The sequence below is a fragment of the Coturnix japonica genome, unplaced genomic scaffold, assembly GCF_054131305.1.
Source record: "Coturnix japonica strain WE unplaced genomic scaffold, WE-NBRP24 Scf048, whole genome shotgun sequence".
NCBI classification, from domain to species: Eukaryota; Metazoa; Chordata; class Aves; order Galliformes; family Phasianidae; genus Coturnix; species Coturnix japonica.
The window spans coordinates 2,161,688-2,181,416 of NW_028188951.1; the positions used below are offsets into that span (position 1 = coordinate 2,161,688).

The window sequence follows — 19,729 nt, forward strand, 5'->3', positions numbered from 1 at the left end:
CTGTGACACTGTGACACTGTGATACTGTGACACTGTGATAGTGTGATACTGTGTGATACTGTGATACTGTGATACTGTGACAGGAGCGGGGCGGGGTCCGGCCGTGCGTGGTACCGTGCGGGAACGCCCCGCACCCACGGGCTGAGCGACGTGTCGGGACAGCCCGGCACCTGTCAGGGCACGGAGCGGGCGTGTGAAATACGGGGTCACTGGTACAAGAACAGCCCGCTGTGAGGGTGCTCCAGCCCGCACCACCGGGACACGCACCGAGTGCGTGACGCTTTCCCGCTGTGATCCGTCCCGTCCAACGCAGCAACCGCGGATAAAAGGTGCAGAACGTGAGGAGACACCGCCTCCATCCGCCGCCGTGACGGGAACGTGGAGCACGCGATGGCCCCGCGCTGTCCCGGAGCCGACACGCGCCGCTCGGCCGGTGGCAGCGGGGGGAGCCGTGGGGCGGAGCTGTGTGTGCGCTGTGCGTGCTGCCACACGGCCGGGCCGGGCCCGGAAGGCGCCGCGCGGGGGCGGAGCGGGGATCGGCCGCGGGGTCGCGCTCGGTGTCGGTGCCGGCGGAGCGGCCGGAGCTGAAGCTCGGCGGTGGTGAGCGGGGAGCCGGGGAGCCGGCGGGGTGAGGCCTCGGTGCCGGTTGCGGCCTGCGGGGCTGCCCCGCGGCGCGATGCGGGCGGTGGTGAGGCCGCGGCCTGCACGGATCGGCGCCGCTTGGACACCGCGGGTTCCGGCCTAGAGCGGCCTGTGCGGGGCGCGCTGCGGGGCGGCCGGGCCCGGAGCGTCGGGACCGAGAGCGGCCGCGGGGACAACGCTTCAGTGCGGCCGGGGCTGAGCCAGGCCGCGGGCGGTGGTGGTGGTGTGGGTAGGGCCGGACGGAGCGGGCTCGGAGGGGTTTGATCCGCGCCGGGTGCCCCCCCGTCAGCTCGGTGTTTCCATCCTCGCAAATACCGCTAAAAATAATAACCCTTGTGGGGAGGAAGTCGGTGAATTTTGCGTTTCTGCCCGATGCTTCCCTGCTGTCGGTTTTGTCCCCGTGCTCCTAGCAACAGAAACACCCATTGTTCTCTTGGTCAGCGATGCTGAGCTGACAGCTCTGAAGGCTGCGATGTGGCACGGTGTGACTCCTTCGGGCTCTCACGGCTGTGTCAGGCTGCTTAGGGTACATTCATCGCTGAATTCTCATCTGGATTTATGTGCCGTTGTCACGTTTCCCGAAGGGAAAACAACCCACAGCCCTCTTGCTTGTAGATAGAATTAGAATTGGTTTCCGCACTATCTGAAACAGCCTATAGCTTCTGAATGCTGTGAGTCAAAATCCCAGTCACCCCTTATGCTCCCTCCCCTCACCTGCCGGCCTGCAAGCATGTGGTTTCATTTCCTTCCCATTTAATTTCCTCCTCTTTTTGCTCACTCTGTGCAGAGCCCCTCTGGAGGCTCAGCCCTCTCTATGGGGGGCTCTGCAGACTCTGATCTCTGGCTCTGAGATACCCAGCCCTGTGCCTCCCATCCGCTTCATGAATCTTTGATGATTATTTGGCAGGTTCTTTTTAGTCCTGTCTCAGATTTCACTTTGGTGTTTGTGATTTCAAAAAGCGTATTGTAATACGATGGACTGACCTGCAAATGCTTTACAACTTTCTCATCTGCTCGTTCGGCACTTTGTAATGGACTGTCAACGTTTGTTCTGAGCATCATTTCTTCAAAAACAGATCGCGATGGATCACCTGGCAGATAAAAAATAATTACATATTCATGCATCAATACATCAATATGTTATTTATTGATGGCATGTTTTTAAAGTAAATACAGAAATCGCTCTAGTGGGCCCCACTTTGAGACTGTGATCAGAGAGCAACTTGTGTAACTTAGACTGCGACTGAAGCACTTACTCAGCTGCTTTTAGGGCCTCATGTGCCTGTTGCAGTGCTGCCTTGACAGATAAACTGTGTACTTTGCAGTTTCAGATGTGCTTTGGATCAATGCTAACTTCAAATATATTGCCTCATAATAAAGGATGCAGTAGAGCTAAGTATATGTCACGCAGTTCATAATCTTTGTTATTCAGCCCATTTGGTAGCAGCACAGTGATTGCTCGTTCTGAAATCTCAGAGATGACTTGCTATCAGAAAACTGATTAAAAAACCCAAAGAAAATCCGCTGTTAGCTCACTTTCAGGCTGTGTTGTCTGATAGAGTGTATTTGATTGAGGCAGCAGACTGTCCTTTTACTCGCTGAACTGGTTATAGAATTCGATTCTTGTTGCTGTGCAGAAATGATTGAGATCGTTCAGATGATCTTAGTTGAAATGACCATTCGGGTGATTGTTTTTAAGATTATAGTTAAAAAAACCCACAAAATGAACACGCTCATAACAGTGGGTTTTAAGCACTGGTTTGCAAATTGTGTTCAGCGAAGCGTCTTCTCGGGGTTCCTCTGGTAGCTCTTGGTGCAGTGATTCCAGCTGCACGCGGTGTGTGGTAGGATGCAATTGGCTGCTGCCTCCTGGTTATTCCGTACAGGGATTGAGAGCTGTATTTACCCTGCTGTCCTTCCTCTCTTATCTGAAGGTTTGCACAGTTGAGAAGTAAGCGTTAGAATTCTGTTTCTGGAATGCAGTCATTAGATTTTAGCCAGGAAAATGCAGATCCAAAGTAGGGGCAAAAATCTTTGCTTCTCATAGGAGAAAAAGAAAACATGGAACAGCTGTGAGCAAGTTTGCTGGCTTATCCCTTATGTCAGCAGCATTTTGCAGAAGATGGGCTGGAGGGGCTCCCCAGGTGACACAAGTGACACTTTGCTTGTGGAATAATGATAGCCAGAGTTGGTAGAGGTGTTTGGAGGTGGCAACCATCTGTTGTTGACTCTAGAAAATTGTTCTCATATTTCTGAGAATCCACAATTGGGGATGATGGTGCTGGCTGTGAACAGTCGGTACCAACAGGTTGGCAGGTGTCCGTAACAATTTCTCCTTGAATCTGGCTCCTCACCACTCGATACTTTCAAGTGAACTCTTGAAATAGTCCTAAGACAGTTTTCACTGCTCTGCTTTAATCACGAGGGGCCGGAAGGTCAGAGTTGATGCGTGCTGCCTGCATGGCCCAGCTGTGCAGCGTGCTGCAGGTTGTTGTGCTTCACTGCGCCCTCAACTGTGTTGGTGTTTTTTCTGTGCGATAAGAGTAGATTTAATATCTCTGTTCAAATAGCCTGAGTGTGCTTGTGCAATTTGCTGTCAATTTCTTTCCCATTTTTAAAGTAGTATTTCCCTTTAAGGGCTGCTGGCTGATACCAAAGCAGGTTCTGGTGTATTTGGAACCTTGCCTTGTTAGAGGTTTCCAGCAGTGAGTGAAGATTTCCTTCTTTCATCCATAAGCTCACAGAAGGAAGTGGTTAATACAACTAAACTCTGTGAGGTTATTCTCACCTCGGTAATCCGAGCGCTGCTCTTGCATCACGCTGTTTGCACTGATTTGTGAGTTACTTGAGCAGATCATTTTCCTAAGCCTCACAGAGGCTTTTCTCACTCGGTGTTTTGTTCAAGCAATAAATAAATCTGCTGACGTGTCCATCCTGCCATATTTGCTTATTCTTGACCTTTGCTTTTTAGACATGTAAGTGACAGTTTCAGCCATGACGTTGTGTAACTGGGTGTTTATGCATTGACAAGCTTATTTGTTGCTTAAAATTTGCAACTGTCCCAGTTGGTCGGCAGGGAAGGGTGGCAGGGTTAGTCACGGGGAAGCCTAACGCTTCGTCATCCTCAATCAGGGAGGACAAGTATGGGCTGAACAGATTTGGTTCCTATGTGAGCAAACATAAATAATGTTTCATCCTCTTTCAGTATTGCTGTGCCGTCCCTGTTGCTGTGCGGAGGAAAACCTCCATGTGTTGTCATGAGTGCGATCAGTGGGACAGATAGATGGATTTGGGTCTGGTGCTGACCTGTAGTTTGAGTGCTCTGTGCTGTGCTTCAGGTTCAGAACTGTCCTGAAGCCATCCTGCAAGCCCCAGCACACAAATACTGTACTGGCACTCAGGGTGTGCTGCCCTCAGCTCAGAGACCTGGGCTCCAACTTCCCCGTCTGTTAGGAGGAATTAAGTACTGCAGCAGGGTTAGCTAGCTAATGCTCCTAAGGAAGCTGCCCTTTGGTCTTGCAAAAGCTTTTTCTGCTAGGTACTAATTTGCTCTGTCCAACTGGTGCTCTCGGTGTGACTACCCTCACTTTAGATAATGAGGAAATTAAGATGGAAGTTAAGAAATTAATTGCTCTTGGCTGCACAGCGAACCTAGTGACAGCATTCTCACACCTGAAAAGGTGCACTTGGTAGTGGTGGTGATGGCTGATCTTAAGGATCTTCTCCAGCCTAAGTGACTCTGTGTGGTCCTGGCCTGCATCTCTCTGTGCTGTATGTATTCTCCAAACTTTCAAGGTATGAGGTGTCTCGGAGGCTGCTGCTGTGGCTGGCTGTGTGCTGCAGGCCCAGCTGGCCGCTTGCTGCCCCCCAGGGGCTGGAATAGTGTTGTTTTTACCATCCTAGAAAGAAGGGGATCTTGCACAGTCCCAGTGTACATCCTGTTGTCAAATGGCATCTGCCCCACAGCTGGTGCCACCCTGAGCAACCTCACCTCAACCCCTCTGTTCCTGAGCCTCGTCCAGAAGAAATGGGGGAGGAATGCGGTGTGCCAGAGTTCTGCTTTGAGATGAGTTTAAATGTTTAAGCTGTAGGTGGTAGAAGTCTGTATAAGACATTATTGGGGGTTGCAGCCATAAGCGATGGATCCAGTGCCATGGACCCATTGCAAGGCAGACAGGCAGGAGGAGTGCAGACAGCAGTGTCCTACCTGTGGAACGTCTCAGGAGTCAACCTGAGTAAGCACCTCACAATGTTCGGTGTGCTGTTCTAACAGAGCATTCTGTTTTCTGTTTATTTCAGACTAAGAAATTCAGCTATGTCCTTCATATTTGATTGGATTTACAGTGGTTTCAGTAGTGTATTACAGTTCTTAGGTAAGTTTTTCCTACTGTTTTTGTATAGCATGTCTACTAACCTACCTTCAAACAGAGGGATTTGATAAAGAATCACATTTGTTTTAGTGTATGTTTGGTATCACTCAAAAATAAGTTCCACATATCAACACTGAGTATTTCTATAATGTGTTCTCCACTCAATCTTACACTAATCCTGTAACCTCCTGAAAATTACTTTTTCTTTCAGGAACATAATAAGCTTGCTTTGTTTTTTAATTACTACATTTAAGCTGGTGTGGTTCAGTTCACTTAGATAGAGCTTCCCCTGATTTTGTTTTTATCTCTGCTTTAAAGAACCGGTTATTTTGGTTGAATTCTTTTGAGCGTAAGGATATAAGGAGAAAAAAAATGGCACAAGAGGAAAGGGAATGTTACGGTACTTAGAAGAGGACCAGAAGTTGCAGATAAAGTAGATAAAAAGGGCAGTTTACAAGTTCCAGGGATTCTAATAAAGTAAATAGAAAGAATTTGTGATTAATGGGTCATGGCAGTCTGTGCCACCTGCATTTTATCAGTTGAAAGTTTAAACTTCTTGGCTTAATGTTAGACCCTTGGCCTGCCATTGAGCTATTAGTCAGTAAAACTTTAACTGAGTTGACTAATCTTTCTTATCTCCTCTTACTTAGCCAAGCAGTGATTGCTGCACGCTAGCTTGCTTTCCTATACCTGCTCATACAAAGTCTAATTCTAGTGAGATGCTGAAGCCTACAGTAGAAAAGAGAATTGCCCTTTACATGTCCCTCTTATTCTAAAAAAAGACATTTTTCATTCTCATGTCCAGTGACAGAGTGGCAAAACATGCAATTATTTTACTATAGTTTAGTGGTGTTTCACTTAACCTGTAAGGTAAGTACAAACTGGAGTTTCTTCTGTGATGTGAGTTTGTATATGGAAATGCTTGTTCAGTTCTTTCCCTATTGACATCAGTACTTTCACCTCTGTCCTGTAGTTTAACAGTTAATGATATTTGGATATTTGAGAAGGTGAGCTGGGAAATAAAGAGTTGTGTTTGAAAAAGAACTATGAAAACACTCTACATTTCTTGTAGTAAAGAAGGTTATTAATGAAATAAGCTGAGGAATATGAAAGATTATTCTTCCTGCAGGTTATGAAGCATGCCCTGGTGGAATGCAATTCCAGAGATTAGCTTAAAGGGGGGGGAAAGGTGAGCAAACAGCAGCAGTGTAAAGGTCAGGCAGATAGAGGCACATGTGACTGTGAATTGCTGCAGCATCCACAGATGGCTGAGGAACCCCCTGTGTAACAGTGCTATTTAAAATCTGACAAGAATAAAGTATGTGCAAGGATAGTGTATTTGATAAAAAGTCACCACCACACTTGATCTCATCAGGCTTGAACTGGGGAGGACCTTTCTCACTAGAAATCTTCCTCAGTACGTTAAGTGCAGCATTTGTACTTTTTAATCAGTATTGTAAATAGTGCAGAAACTGGACAGACCTGTGGCTCTGTAGCAGTTCAGATGTGGCTGCCAAACAGGCAAGGCTGCGTGACCATGGGGAGATGCAGTGGAGCGGAGATCTCAGGGTGATCTGCACCTATGGAAAAAGGGCTCCAGAAACTCAGTTGCTGGGTCATCAGGTACGGAGCAGGACACTGCTCATAATATGACCTTTGAACGTCTCTAGGGCTCTTATTCTTGTGGCATTTGCCACAGCCTTTGGCAGTAGGCAGGATTTTGGGGCATAGTTTGCTGATCAGGGGAGTACATTGTTAAGAGGGAGGATGTGTGGGTAACTTCCATGGTAAAATGTACCTCACAAAGTATTTCTGTGTCATCACTATGGCTGGAAAATAAATCTTTCTTCAGTGCCTGCCACAATACTGTGTCATTATCTAGTTTGGGATTTTTTTTGTCATAACAGGGGGGAGCTGAACAAAACATACACTTTTCCAGATCCAGGATTATTGATATTTTAGAGTCCACTGTTAACACTGTATCATAGACAAGCTTAGGCTGAAGGGGACATTCATTTGGTCAGGGCAGAGCAAGCTACCGTGGCAAGGTTTAGTTGAGTTTTCTTTTAGCTTTGCCCAGATAAAGTAAACGCAAGTATGTGTGACACATGTACATCAGTCATGTGCCTCTCTCCCCAGATGCCACTCAGCATCACATAAGCTGTCTGTAGCAAGCATAGCTGTGATAAGCACATGAGCAAGTATGAATGTGGCTAGTACAAGTAGGAGAGTGCTCACTGATAAAGGGCATCAATAAAGTGCACTGTGGAGCTTGCCAGGCCTGTATTTTGTGCCATGACTGTATGACTTTTCTCCTGGGAGCAAAGTCACCTCTAGTGTTAGAAATAGTGACTGCATGTGGCCACTTTAGTTAGCGATCACACACCCTTTCTCTCTTGACTGTTAGAGCTTTGCCAATAGAAATCTGTAGGACACACATGTAGGAAGGTGTCTTGGTCGTGCTGGTTAGCAGACCACACAGGATCTGAGGGAAGCTTATGCTTAGGAGTGCTAGAATATGCTATTGCTGTCACTCTAAATCTTTGTATTTCACATGTATGTGATGTAGGCTCCTGTTGGGCAGTGCTGCTCGAATAATTCTCCTACTGATAGAACTGATTATTCAGCAGGTTATTCTTTGTTACAGGACTGTACAAGAAATCAGGAAAACTAGTTTTTCTTGGACTGGACAATGCTGGAAAAACTACACTGCTGCACATGCTCAAAGATGACAGACTGGGACAGCATGTCCCCACACTACACCCCAGTAAGTTAACATTCCTAGTTCCCTTGCTAGGAAGTATTGCAGGAAACCTGATTATACATCACAAAGAATAATGGAATTGAGAAATTCTGAATTGCAGAAGCTGTGAGAAATTGACACTTGATTTGAGAGCATTTGAGAGCAGCTTCTCTGGATAGCTGGAAGGTTAGCATTTACATACACTCTTTGGATTTTCATTGACTCAAAGGTTGCTCTGTGATTGTTACTGTGGTAGCCTTGCAGGAAGAAAAGTTCAACAGAGGTTAAAAGTATGGACTGGTGAAGTCCAAGGAGGAGGTGAGCAATTAAGCAAGGACACAACAAGGAGCGACCTCTGACAGCACTGCATGTGAAATTCCAGCTATGTGGCAAACCAGATGCCAGAGCTACCTGTTGTTTTTGTAATGGGGAGGAATAAATCATATGCAGACAGACATACTCTGGTGTTCTCTTAACACTGTAGATTTTTGACATTTGTTTTAACCACATTCTGTTGTTACACAAATGTTACTGATTTTGAAAAATATTATATTGCTCTGACAAATTTCTTGAAGAAACAAAACTGGAAATAACAAGATAAAGTAAAATCTGTGCCCTGAATAGTCAGGATAATAGATGTAGTGGAATACTGTGTAGTATGTGTATAATGAGATATAATCTTCACAAAGAATATAATTCTGTGTATTTGTAGCTTCAGAAGAGCTGACAATTGCTGGCATGACTTTCACTACTTTTGATCTGGGTGGACATGCTCAAGGTAAGAGAATACATTGACTCATTTAACTGCAGTGAATTCAGGTTGTTTACAGTCAGTTTGCCTCAGATCAGAAATATGACCATACTGCAGAGATCAGCTTCCCACACTCTCTTTGGTAGTGTTAAAAACATTCACTGCTCTGTTCCTGTCTATGCCACATACTGCACTCCCAAATACAATTTAGGCGGGAGCTGCAGTAGAGCAGGATTTTTTGACTGATGGCATTTTGAGGAGGATTAGATAGTTTTTGTTTTAGGACATTGAATTTCTTGTGTATACCTTTAACTTCTGTGCTTTGAACTAAGATTTGTTGATGTCATTCTTGGGGAAGCACAAAAAGGTTCACTACATCAGTGTGTGCATGTGAGATAGAGTGGTGATAACAGTGGAGGGAATTATGCATTTGCTCTGTTATCTTAAGCTCTATGAAACACAGGGTTGCATCCTGAAGACTGATAATATATGCTAAGATTTCAAAAATACATGTGGCTTCTTCATTACTGAGGTGCACTGCTCTAAGTTTGGGGATAATTTCCACTGGTTTTGTTTCATGTCTTCCCTGTAGCTCGCAGAGTGTGGAAAAACTACCTGCCTGCTATTAATGGCATTGTGTTCTTGGTGGACTGCGCAGATCATGAAAGACTGCTTGAATCAAAAGAAGAGCTCGATGTAAGTTTAACTGTGTTTTTGAAAGCCTGGATTCTAATTTCTAAGGAATAAGCTCAAATTCCCTATGTTCAAGAGAGCCCTCCTGGTAATCTAGCAATTTCACCTTTAGCATCTTCATTCCCATCTAGTTGTATTCTGTTAACCTCTTAATCCTATTCATTACTATCTGCACTGAAGGTAGATCAACATTCTGTTCTACCAGTTGAATTTCTATTTCACCATTGTAAGGTGGAATGATACAAAGATGATAACAGATATTCAAAAGGTTATTTATAAGGAAAAACTCACAGATACAGATGCCTTCGCTGGGAAATGCTGAGGCAGTCTCCACCAGGAAGCAGTCTCCAAGAGATGCTGCCTTAATGGTGGTCAGCCCTTAAATGAGGTTTAGAGGAGGTAGAATCGAGCTCCACCCCTTCTGGGAGCACAGCTAAATTACTCTCACCTGTGCTCCCACAGCTGACCCAACACTTGCCTCAGCTGATTAATCAGAGGTTCAGGCTGTGATTACCAATTTCCCATACAACCGTTTATGATGTTTTCTATGTTGTGAATGGGTAATATAATTTCTTTTATCCCAAGCATGTTAAACAACTCCCATCAGTTACTTTCATTGCACCAAATAACAGTGAATTTTGCTACTCTTACTTCTTAGAAAGGCGAAGTTTCACCAAATGACTTAATTCCATTGTTAACATTTTATCTTAATGTAAAACCCTAAATCAAACAATATCCTAAAAAAAACCCTTTAAATCAGACTATATCCTAAAATAATCTCTTTCCCCTTTCTCCTTTCCTTTGTAGTCACTAATGACAGATGAAACTATTGCTAATGTGCCTATCCTAATCCTTGGTAATAAGATTGACAGACCTGAAGCCATCAGTGAAGAGAGGTTACGAGAGATGTTTGGTCTGTATGGCCAGACAACAGGGAAGGTAACGCTCCTTTTTTTTTGTTAGAGCTCTCATGTTTACCCTACAGTTCTGTGTTGATTCTGGTCCACTGAGCTACACAAAATAAATGGTTTTAATTTATAATCTACTTAGTAGGTTTATATGAAATGAATGCCGTGTGTGTTAGAAGCATCTCTACTGCAGCTTCTGTTCATCATTTCCAATAACACACTTTGCCAGGGAAAATGTAGTTGTACTAAGTATAGATTTCAGTACTTGAACTACTTCTGTGCAGTACTTTTAAAAGGTGAGCATGTTTTCAGAGGCTACAGTTCTAGTGGGATCTGTAAGAGAAAACTCGAGATATCTTTCCAGTAAGTGATTTTTCTCATTTGAAGTACAGATTTAATGCAATTTATTATTTAACATATTTAACTGAAGTTTAGAAACAGGATTATGCTGCTACAGAAATCTGAGTTTATAGGTTGTGGAAAAACATTTCTACTTGCAGATTTATATTACCCATCTTTGTGATAATTCATCTCTCCTTGAAGGAAACACCGTGTACTACTTGTAATGGAGTTTTGGGTACAAGGAATTAAAAAGAAATTACATAGAAACAAGAATTGCGTGGGTTAGTTTTAGAATAGGTGTAATGGAATATAAACAATTATTAGTCGTTTCTTTTTATCGTTTTGTTTTGTATCCTGCTCTGTATTTTACAACACCACACGCAGTCTGTGAAGTCAGAATCCTGTCGTGAGCCTCCAGTTGAGCAATAGCTTTGTCACACTGTGCTGCTCTTGGCAAGAAAGCAACTTGCACTCTGACTGCGGTCAGCCCTACAATTTGCAGCAAATGCTCTTTTTATCTGCTTGGAAAGCTGTTAGAAACAGAGCAGGGAACCGCTTCTGAAGACTGAGCATAAGCTCTCCAGTTCTCAGTGCTTGCTTTTGCACTCGGGTGCCATACACTTTATGCTCTCTGAATGTGGCTGCACATGAAAATATGCTCAGAGGCTGTAAGCTTGGCATTGTGTGCAGAAGTTTTATAGTCATTTTTTTTCCCCAGAAATTCTAGCATCAACCGTAAGTTAAAGGATGTTGTTGTATAGAAACAAGTGTCAGTGCAAAGCAGCTGCCTCTTTGTAAAGGTACTGTAATTTGGAATACTTCTGTCTCTTTGCAGGGCAGTATACCATTGAAAGAACTGAATGCAAGGCCTCTAGAAGTGTTCATGTGCAGCGTGCTAAAGAGACAAGGCTATGGAGAAGGATTCCGTTGGATGGCACAGTACATTGATTAATGCCAAGATCACATTAGTACATCCTGTCCCATGTCTGAATATTAAGTCTGATCCTTATTTGATCACTCAGTGTACGCAATTTGGATTCGTTTGACTGTTTAGTTATAAAAGCATACATTTTTACATAATTGTATCTCCTATTCTAAATTGTAAGTGTGAGGATTGAGAAATTCTTTCAAGCAAGTTTGTAAGCTGAAGTACCACGACGTGTTAGCTTTCTAATCCCATACAGCGTTCTTTTGCAACCTTTAATTTAACAAGTCTCCAGCACCATTTTTGGACAGAGCGACTTTCCAGTACAGTATGTTTGAATGCACTTTTTAACAGCTAAAAACTGCAAACATGAAAAATATTTAATGCTTATCATGTTAAATTTTTTATGTACTTTTTTGAAACTGGTTTTATAACTTTAGAGTATATAACCATCTTTCAAGGAATAATAAATAATTTGCTGATGGATAATTGCATGATGCCTTACAGTTTTCAATAATATACTTTCTTATGCAACGTCATGCAATAAATTTAAATCCAGTTTTTGGCAACTTTAACGGAAAATGTTTCATTTGAATGTGTCTTATCTAGTGAGGCTGTCTGACGATCTGAATATGGGGGATGTTTTCCTGAAGCACAGAAGGCCACAAAGTACTTCTTTTGTATATTAAAGAGTAAGGTGTTTCCTTCAGACTACCAAATTGCATCTCCTTTAGGATTTTACATGAATAGAACACGAATCTGATGCCCTTATAACTACCACCTTTAAAAAGTACCAGAAGTATCATGGAAATCAGTTGTGCCAATGTAGATCTTGAATCAATGTAAAAAGTGGTCTTACTCAACTGGTACCTTGACTTATACCCCTGAAACGACACAAAAATCACAGTTAACATCAGTACGACACTAAATTGTTCTGTTCTTGGTTTAAGTAGATTTGGATTCTGCCAGAAGATTTGCCTGTGACATTGCCAGGAAAAAAAAAAGAATTGCTGTTATTGCTTGTGAAAATTTATCAGCCCACACCTAATTGGCCAACTTTATTTTTGGTGTTGTGAGTCGGAACGAGATGGATTGTTTTCTGCAGTTTTGCCCTGAAGCTTAGTCAGAATGGCAGTTGTTGTGTGCCCAGGTGGTTTGTTTCTGGGGTAAAATTTCATTATCTTCAGTGCGTGTTTCCAGACTTGTGACTGTTTTTTCCCATCTCTCAGTGCATCAGCTCCCTGAGCAGGTTATTTTCTAAGAAGGAGTGGTGACGCACTGAATGCATCGATGCCTTGTTGACACTTGCTGACATTGCCATGGAACTGTGACTTGCGTTTCTGTGTGCAGCAGGATGCTTTCTTCTGTGATGTAGCTAATGAAGGTAGGGCTTCAGCCCACTGCAGTGGGTTTGGGTTTCACCCTTGTGCTTTCACTTTGCACCAGGGTGAAAAGTATGAACTGCTACAGATGTTCTTTATAGAATCCCAGGACTGGGACTACTTTTTACTCACTGTTGTAGACCTTCTCTGAAACGCTTTAGGCTCTATTTCTTCAAAATCCATAGCAGCAAACAGATGTCTGTGTATTGGTTTCATAATTTTCTCTCTTAAACCACTGAGTTTGAATCTCAGATTTAAAGCCTACAGACTTTAAATGTGAGCCTGTAGTCTCTAAATAGGCACATGGTGAATAAATGGGGTGCATTCCTTGCCCAGGTTAGGGCTTATGTAATTAAATAATATTGATGGTTTCTCCTCAGTCCAAGGTTGTGCATCTGAATCAAATGAATTATCCACAACCTAACGAATATAGAAGATAACTGGCACTAGTTACAGCACGATCTTGCAAAATGTTAAGCCTAGTTTGTGCGTGTTGAAGAACAGAAGTGAGGCTGTCAGGTAGATTGACCAGCATGAGTTAATTGCGCATTTAAACTAGCTCTGTGCTGCTGAGCAGTGCCTCCGTGTTGCCTAAGTCAAACTGTAGCTCACCTTACAGCTGTGTGGACAACATGTGAGTCTTTGCTCCTTCCAGCAGTTATGTTTGAGGAACATGAATCTTTCCCCACCCCCCAGATATTTCTGATAATGGTTATAATGCAACACTGTAAATATTAAAAAATACTTCTTGCAGTCACATAGATGTGTTGAAGGGGGGACACTTGGGACTGTGCTGCCCGTGTTGATGGAAATGAAGCTGTAAGTGGAGATGTGCTGCTCTTGTGCTCCTCCCTGGAGTGGGGAGTGCCTGCAGGCTCCTTCCAAAGGCTGAGCCATTCCACGGGTGTTGGGTCCTCTTCAGCTGCCATTCAACCAACTGTGAATAACATGAGCTGTAAGGAGAGGGATGATAGTTTTAAGAGCTAAACAGGAGCAGAGACGATGCTGCTTTAAAATTGTGTGCGAAAGGTAATTCTTGGTGTTACAGAAATACTCAGATTTCATGTTTCATACCGTGAGATGCTAGTTTAAATGTGGTTGTAATAAGGGCATGAAGAAATTTGGACCTTTTGTTTTCTGTCTGGGTATCGTAATGGTTCCCACTGTGGGAGCAGCTGAACAACAGTCACCAGTAATCTCACTGTTCATTCAGGAGAGGAAGTATTTCCTCTGTAGTTTACATTCTGTTGTGCACATGAATGTGAATGGGTGTTGTGTATCTTTGTGTGAAGACTTTATTAATAGCAAAATACACTTGTGAGTGTTTTTCTGGTGGTTTTCATCCCCACCACCTGTGCATCTCCCATACCTTTAGTTCTGGAGGTTGCTTATTCCTATGACTGTGACCAGTCCTACCTACTTATAAAAGAAGCAACCTTCACATCTGGGTCTGATTTTGTGAATTACTTTTGCACTCTTGACTATGCAGATTTCAATGGAGCATCGCTTAAAAGAATGTGAAAAAGAAAACTCGTTAATAAATACATTATTTGTGGAGAGTCTCTAATTTGTTTTTACGCTGCAACTTTAAGATAAACGAGTGCAGATTTCAAAGATATTTATAACAGCATCAGACAAAACAGCCCGTATTTCACTGCGGTGACCCCACATGGAAGCATCTGTGAGTTGAATGAGGTTTATTTTGCTTGAATTTAATTAGACATTGATTTTAGAATGTACTGTGTAACTGAGGGGCATTGCTGTATTTCAGTCTTGGTTTAATACATTTATTTTAACAACAGTTATTGGCATTGGAGGTGGGAAAGATCTTTGTCTGTTCTCATTTATCCTCATCCAGACCAAGGCTATTTCATGAAGTGTGTTATCTAATGCTGTACTCAGTGTTCAGGTACTGTCTATGATGTGCCAAAGATGACCCATGGCATTCACTGGAACATAATACCTGCATGTATGCAAGCCTTGTCGTGTTTTAATACATGGAATTCAGCAGCAAATAGAGCATTTGACATCTGCTTATTTGTAACTAAAGTCAACTCAGAAAAACAATGTTGTTGTTCTTCAGTCCCAGTGAATTAACAGGTCTTCTTCATGTAGAATTGTTCTGTCCGGTTTGTACTGTCAGCATATTTGGTTGTCACCAACCAAAGTCCAATATTTCTATCAACTACAACATGCTCAAACTCAGTGTAAATAATGTAATCGTGAGTTATGGACTTAGGAGACGCATTACAAACAGCCTGATCCATTGGCTGTCGGTGGGGACGTGTAATTTATTTGCACTTAGACAAACCACCTTTGCACTAGTATCTCAGCGTGGAAATATCCATTTTCTGTTTTGAAATGTGAGTGCTCTAAATGTTTCAAAGCATAATTTATATAATAAACTGCAGAGGAAAAACTAAAGATGAAAGCGGTCTTAAAGATGTTCTTAATGCGGTGTTTCTTATTATTATGTTATCGCATCCCAGGCTTGAAATTGAAGCATTGGGAATAGAAAATAAAGTTCTGTGTTGGAATGTGAAGAAAAGGAGTTCTAAGCAGGTAATTCTTAGTTACATTGTCCGTGGACAAGCAGAAGTGTTGTGGCATAGCACACATTCTGATAGTGACTGGGGGTTTCTTCAGCTGGCTGTAATGGCAGCTCAGCCTGTTCTTCATCAGTGTTTCTGTTCATGTCTGCACACAAGCAGATCCTTAATGCAGGAAACATCACAAGAAGATTATATTACCTGTGTTGTGATGTTGAAATGGGATAGGAGAGTCCAGTTTTACAGACAAACAATACCTGTCTTCACAGCCTTCGATACAATTTTCAGTCCAGGATTTTTCATTCTGGCTTCTTACATGCAAATGCTGCCTCACCATCCTTGTGCTGCAGAGGGCTCTTGTCCTTGATTAACCGTGAGGAAAACGAGGTCCAGAAGGAAGGTGTCATACCTGGTCACTGCCTGAGCAAAGGGAGAGCTCAGAGCCACCAGCAGCAGCCTGGAGCAAAGCAGTGCCTCTGAACCTGCACCCTGCTTGTCCGTGTTGTGGAGAGAAGAGGAAACATTTGGTTTGCATTTGCTCTTAGTGATTTAGCTCTGCTCCCAGACCCCAGAGTCCCCCGGCAGGGATGTGCTGTGACAGCTGTTGCTCTGGGTCAAGATCAGTCTGGCTCTTGCGGTGCTGTGTCCTGGTGGAGAAGCTGAGCTGTTGATGGCTTTAGCTCCTTGGCAGCTAACGGCTGGGGACAGCTGTGGGATGGAGGAAGGGAGAATTTATCTGGGTTGAAACATGGCCCCTTGTCAGAGAGCAAAAGGGGAGAGCGTTTAAATGGCCCCAATGGAGCATCCCAGTTGTGGGGGCATCACTTCGAGCTCGGAGTTTCTGACCAGAGATAAGCACAAGCTGCAAAACATTGGACTGGATTTGGGGCTCTCCTGGCTGCTGGCGCTCAGAGCTGGGCTTTGAACTCAGCAGACGTTCAGTTCCAGCCCAGGGCCTGGATGCCATTTCCTTACTGCTTTCCTGGAGCAGGATCCTGGTTGGGTTCAGCTCCATGGAGCTGTGGAAGGAAAACCTTGGTGTGCCACCACTCTTCTGTTCCTTGCTGTTGGTGCATGTAGAGCATCTACAGTGTGTCAATAGATACGTATACATACACACAGAAGGAATTTAAAACAAACCTTTGGAAGCATTGTCACTGGGATGCATTAGCACAGAATTGCAGAGGACATCCAGTGAAAGTGCTCAGTAGGTCCTAAAGGGAAAAAAATTGGAGAGAAGAATTTGCAGAGGAGAGACAAATCTTTAATTTATTGTGAGTCAATACATGGAGGAGAAGTGGAGATGTGCAGCCGCAGCAGGAGAACAGCTGGAGCTGTGGGTGCTGCTGGGGGCACAGTGCTGGGCACAGCAGGAGGAGGCAGAGCTCATAGCACCACTGTGCTTCTTTACAACTTATGCTTTGTTATGGGCATCTGAGATGCTTTTAGAGCTGGTCTAAGGATGCTGGGTGTTCCTATGAAACCAGCCATCCCGTTGGCTGCCTCCCACCCATCGCTCTCCAGCAACTCCAGCACACATCCCTGGGAGAAGGAGCAGCAATGTGATGGCTGTGCCTGGAGGTGTGTCTGCACAGAGAGCACGGCTCTGATTTGCACTTGGAACTTACTCCTCTTCTAGTCCTGCCATCTGCTGTTGCTCCTTCTGAAATGCCATTTTGTCTCCACATCTCTAACTTGAATTGCCTCTTCAGTTTAAAAAGCAGGATGACTTTTTCTTATTCCTTCCCCCAGGCTGCTTTGGGGAGCTTTCATTTCTCAAGATGTTTCTGCTTGAAATCCCAGGTAACAAATCTGCCAAAGCCAGAATCCTGCTTGTGTTCTCCTCGCTGCTGTCAGACAGAACACGAGAGAGAGCCAGGGGAAGATCTGCACCGTGTTTGCTGTTATCCTGGGGGAAGCAAGTGAAAACCAGAGAGCTGCAGTCATGGTTAGCTGAAGTTTGCTGAGGTCCTGCAAGTTTGTCTGACGGCAGCAAGGAATGTGTAACAGATCCGTATGCATGTGACTGCTGGATGAATGCTATTTATGTCTCTGTAAACATGCAATTATGAAATGAGCTCCATGTGATGATGCCGGTGTCGTCCCTGTGTGACCTGGTCAGCTGTCCCTGGGGTTTGCTTGGGCTTAGCTTGTAGAACACGGTGCTGCTGGAAGGTGTTTGTTGGAAGGTGGTCAGGCAATGGGACATGAGAAGCAGCAGCATGAATCACAGAACCAGTAGGGCTGGAAAAGACCCCTGGGTTTACCAAGTCCAATCCCAGCCCATTCCCACTGACCGTGTCCCCAAGTGCCACATCTCCACATTCTGGAACAGCTCAGAACATCCCCCCCACTCCCTGGGCAGCTGTGCCTGACCATACTCAACCCATGTTAGCAGGTAAGAGAGAAGGCACTGTGTGAAGTGGATAATTTGGGTGTTGCCCTCCTTTGCCCTGTAATTTCAGTGTGTTTGATGTGTCTTGGTAATAAGCAAAGAAATTTCCTACCCAGTAGAATGCTGGTTTCAGGAAACTCACCAGTCCTGGCTATTTCAGCAGCAGGCAGGTATCTCACCGTACAGCTTTCCCTCCTCAAGCAGCAGGCAGCCTGTCAGCAAGATGCTCTTTCTTCATGAAGGAAGACCATGGAAGCAAACAGATACCTGCAGTGCAGGGCTGGGCTGGCAGGGATGAGCCAGAGTGCAGCACCTGCAGCCTGAGACATAGAAGCTGTCGGCTGCTGCCTGCTTGGAGCCTGTGTACCCCTGGGGGGCATGGCAGCTGGTGATGCAAACGGATGAGTCACCTTTAAAACAATGGTTTCTTCATGCACAGTGACTCAGGGTAAAAGAAAAACAGGTTCTTCAATAAGCTGAAGCCTGTAAGATTGCAAAAAAGGAGTAAAGCAAGGGGGCATTTTTAACCCTGTGCTGCAAGGATGACACCTTTTCCTAAAGGTAACACAGTGCTGGCAGGGGGAGTGGAGTGGGGCTGTGTGCAGCTGCCTCACCTGTGTGCCCAGTCTCCCCATGTCCCAGCACACATGGATGTGTGTGCAGAGCAAATTCATCTTCCATGGGCCAGTAGCACGCGGTGCAGTTTTAGTGCAGAAATTATCAGCAGAGCAACCTGAGCATGAAGCTGCACACCTGAAAAAGATCTCAATACATTAGAAGAAGAACAAGGTGAAAGGGAGGATAAGCTATGGGCTGTCAACGAAAGCAATGCAGCCAGATTAACCAAGCAAGCTCCCAGCAAAAGTCCTTTCCTGTACTCCATGTGTTTGCATGAGGACAGCAGCCCCTCTCCATCCATAGGTGGCAGCAGCCCTCACATCTGTCACCTCACAGCCGCTGGTTTTTCCTGCAATGATTTCCAGGCCTTGGGTGCACGATGCTGCCACAAGAGGAACGAAGCATCCTTCGAGCTGCTCGCCTGGTTTTCTATTAAGACAAATAGCAGAGTCAAACTTGATGGTTACAGAAGAGGAGAGTTTTGTTCCAGCACAACGTTGTGGTCTTTTGCTCCCAGGTTACAGCAATAGGACAGGAGGTGATGGCTTCACATTGTGCCAAGGGAGGTTCACATTGGGTGTTAGGGAATGCCAAGGAGCAGCGATTCATGGGCACAGGCTGCCTGGGGAGTGGGGGAGCCCCCATCCCTGGAGGTGCTCCAGAGCCATAGGAATGTGGCACTTGGGGACGTAATCATGGCAGAGATGGGCTCCATCAGCTGCAGGCAGGAATAGGAAGGCTGGAGAGCTACAGGCCAGGAGAGCACCTACTGCAGGAGGCAGTAGGACACTGGCTGCAGCACTGGGGGATTGTACAGTTTTAATTATACAAAGGTAAAATAAATGGACAGCCAGAGGTTATATAGGAAAGACTCACCGATGTTGAAGCTCATGATAAAGATGCCCATCAGTGTTGAAGCTCACTATAGAAACTCCATACAGGAGCAATCTCCAGAAAGATGTTACTTTAGTGGTGATCAGCCCTTAAATGAGATCTAGGAGAGGTGGAGTCAAGCTCTACCCCTTCCTGGAGCACAGCTGAATTACCTTCACCTGTGCTCCTGAAGCTGACCCATCACTTGCTGAGGATGGTCAATCAGAGGTTCAGGCTGTGATTAACAGTTTCCCACACAGGGATGTAATGGGGAATGCCATGAGCACTGAGGTTGGGTGAGACCGGAGAGCAGCAAGTGTGGGGCAGGATGGGGCTGTGCTCTTTCAGCATCTTCAGTGATTCCCCTCTGTAGGAGAACAGAGGTGTGACCACTCCAGCTTAGGCTTAATTGAACTTTTTTTACCTGCAAAAATGAATCCTTCCTTTAATTGAATCAGGTATTCTTCTCTGCCTGAAGGTATTCCTCCCTTTGGCTGAAGAGATGTTCCTGGAGTGATGGTGGCTGTAAGCCACCAAA

The 19,729-nt window shown here is 44.6% G+C and overlaps 1 protein-coding gene and 1 long non-coding RNA gene across 5 annotated transcripts; one reads left to right on the forward strand and one right to left on the reverse strand.

The window, feature by feature from the left end:
- Positions 1-136: 136 nt before the first annotated feature.
- On the forward strand, positions 137-15,180 carry SAR1B (secretion associated Ras related GTPase 1B). Of its 4 annotated transcripts, none has more exons than XM_015875797.3 (7): positions 137-329; positions 4,942-5,015; positions 7,660-7,779; positions 8,468-8,533; positions 9,099-9,202; positions 10,007-10,138; positions 11,285-15,180. In XM_015875797.3, the coding sequence occupies exons 2-7, from the start codon at positions 4,958-4,960 to the stop codon at positions 11,399-11,401; spliced, it is 597 nt and encodes a 198-aa protein (XP_015731283.1). In that variant the 5' UTR covers positions 137-329; positions 4,942-4,957; the 3' UTR covers positions 11,402-15,180. The 4 variants fall into 4 exon arrangements, with proteins under 4 accessions (XP_015731283.1, XP_015731285.1, XP_015731280.1 ...); XM_015875799.3 differs by lacking the exon at positions 137-329 and adding an exon at positions 339-475; XM_015875794.3 differs by lacking the exon at positions 137-329 and adding an exon at positions 501-600.
- On the reverse strand, positions 14,684-18,046 carry LOC146752279 (uncharacterized). Its single transcript, XR_014940731.1, has 2 exons — positions 17,843-18,046; positions 14,684-17,214 (listed from the first exon to the last, which is right to left on the reverse strand). It is a non-coding gene; the product is annotated as an uncharacterized LOC146752279 (long non-coding RNA).
- Between the last annotated feature and the right edge of the window lie 1,683 nt (positions 18,047-19,729).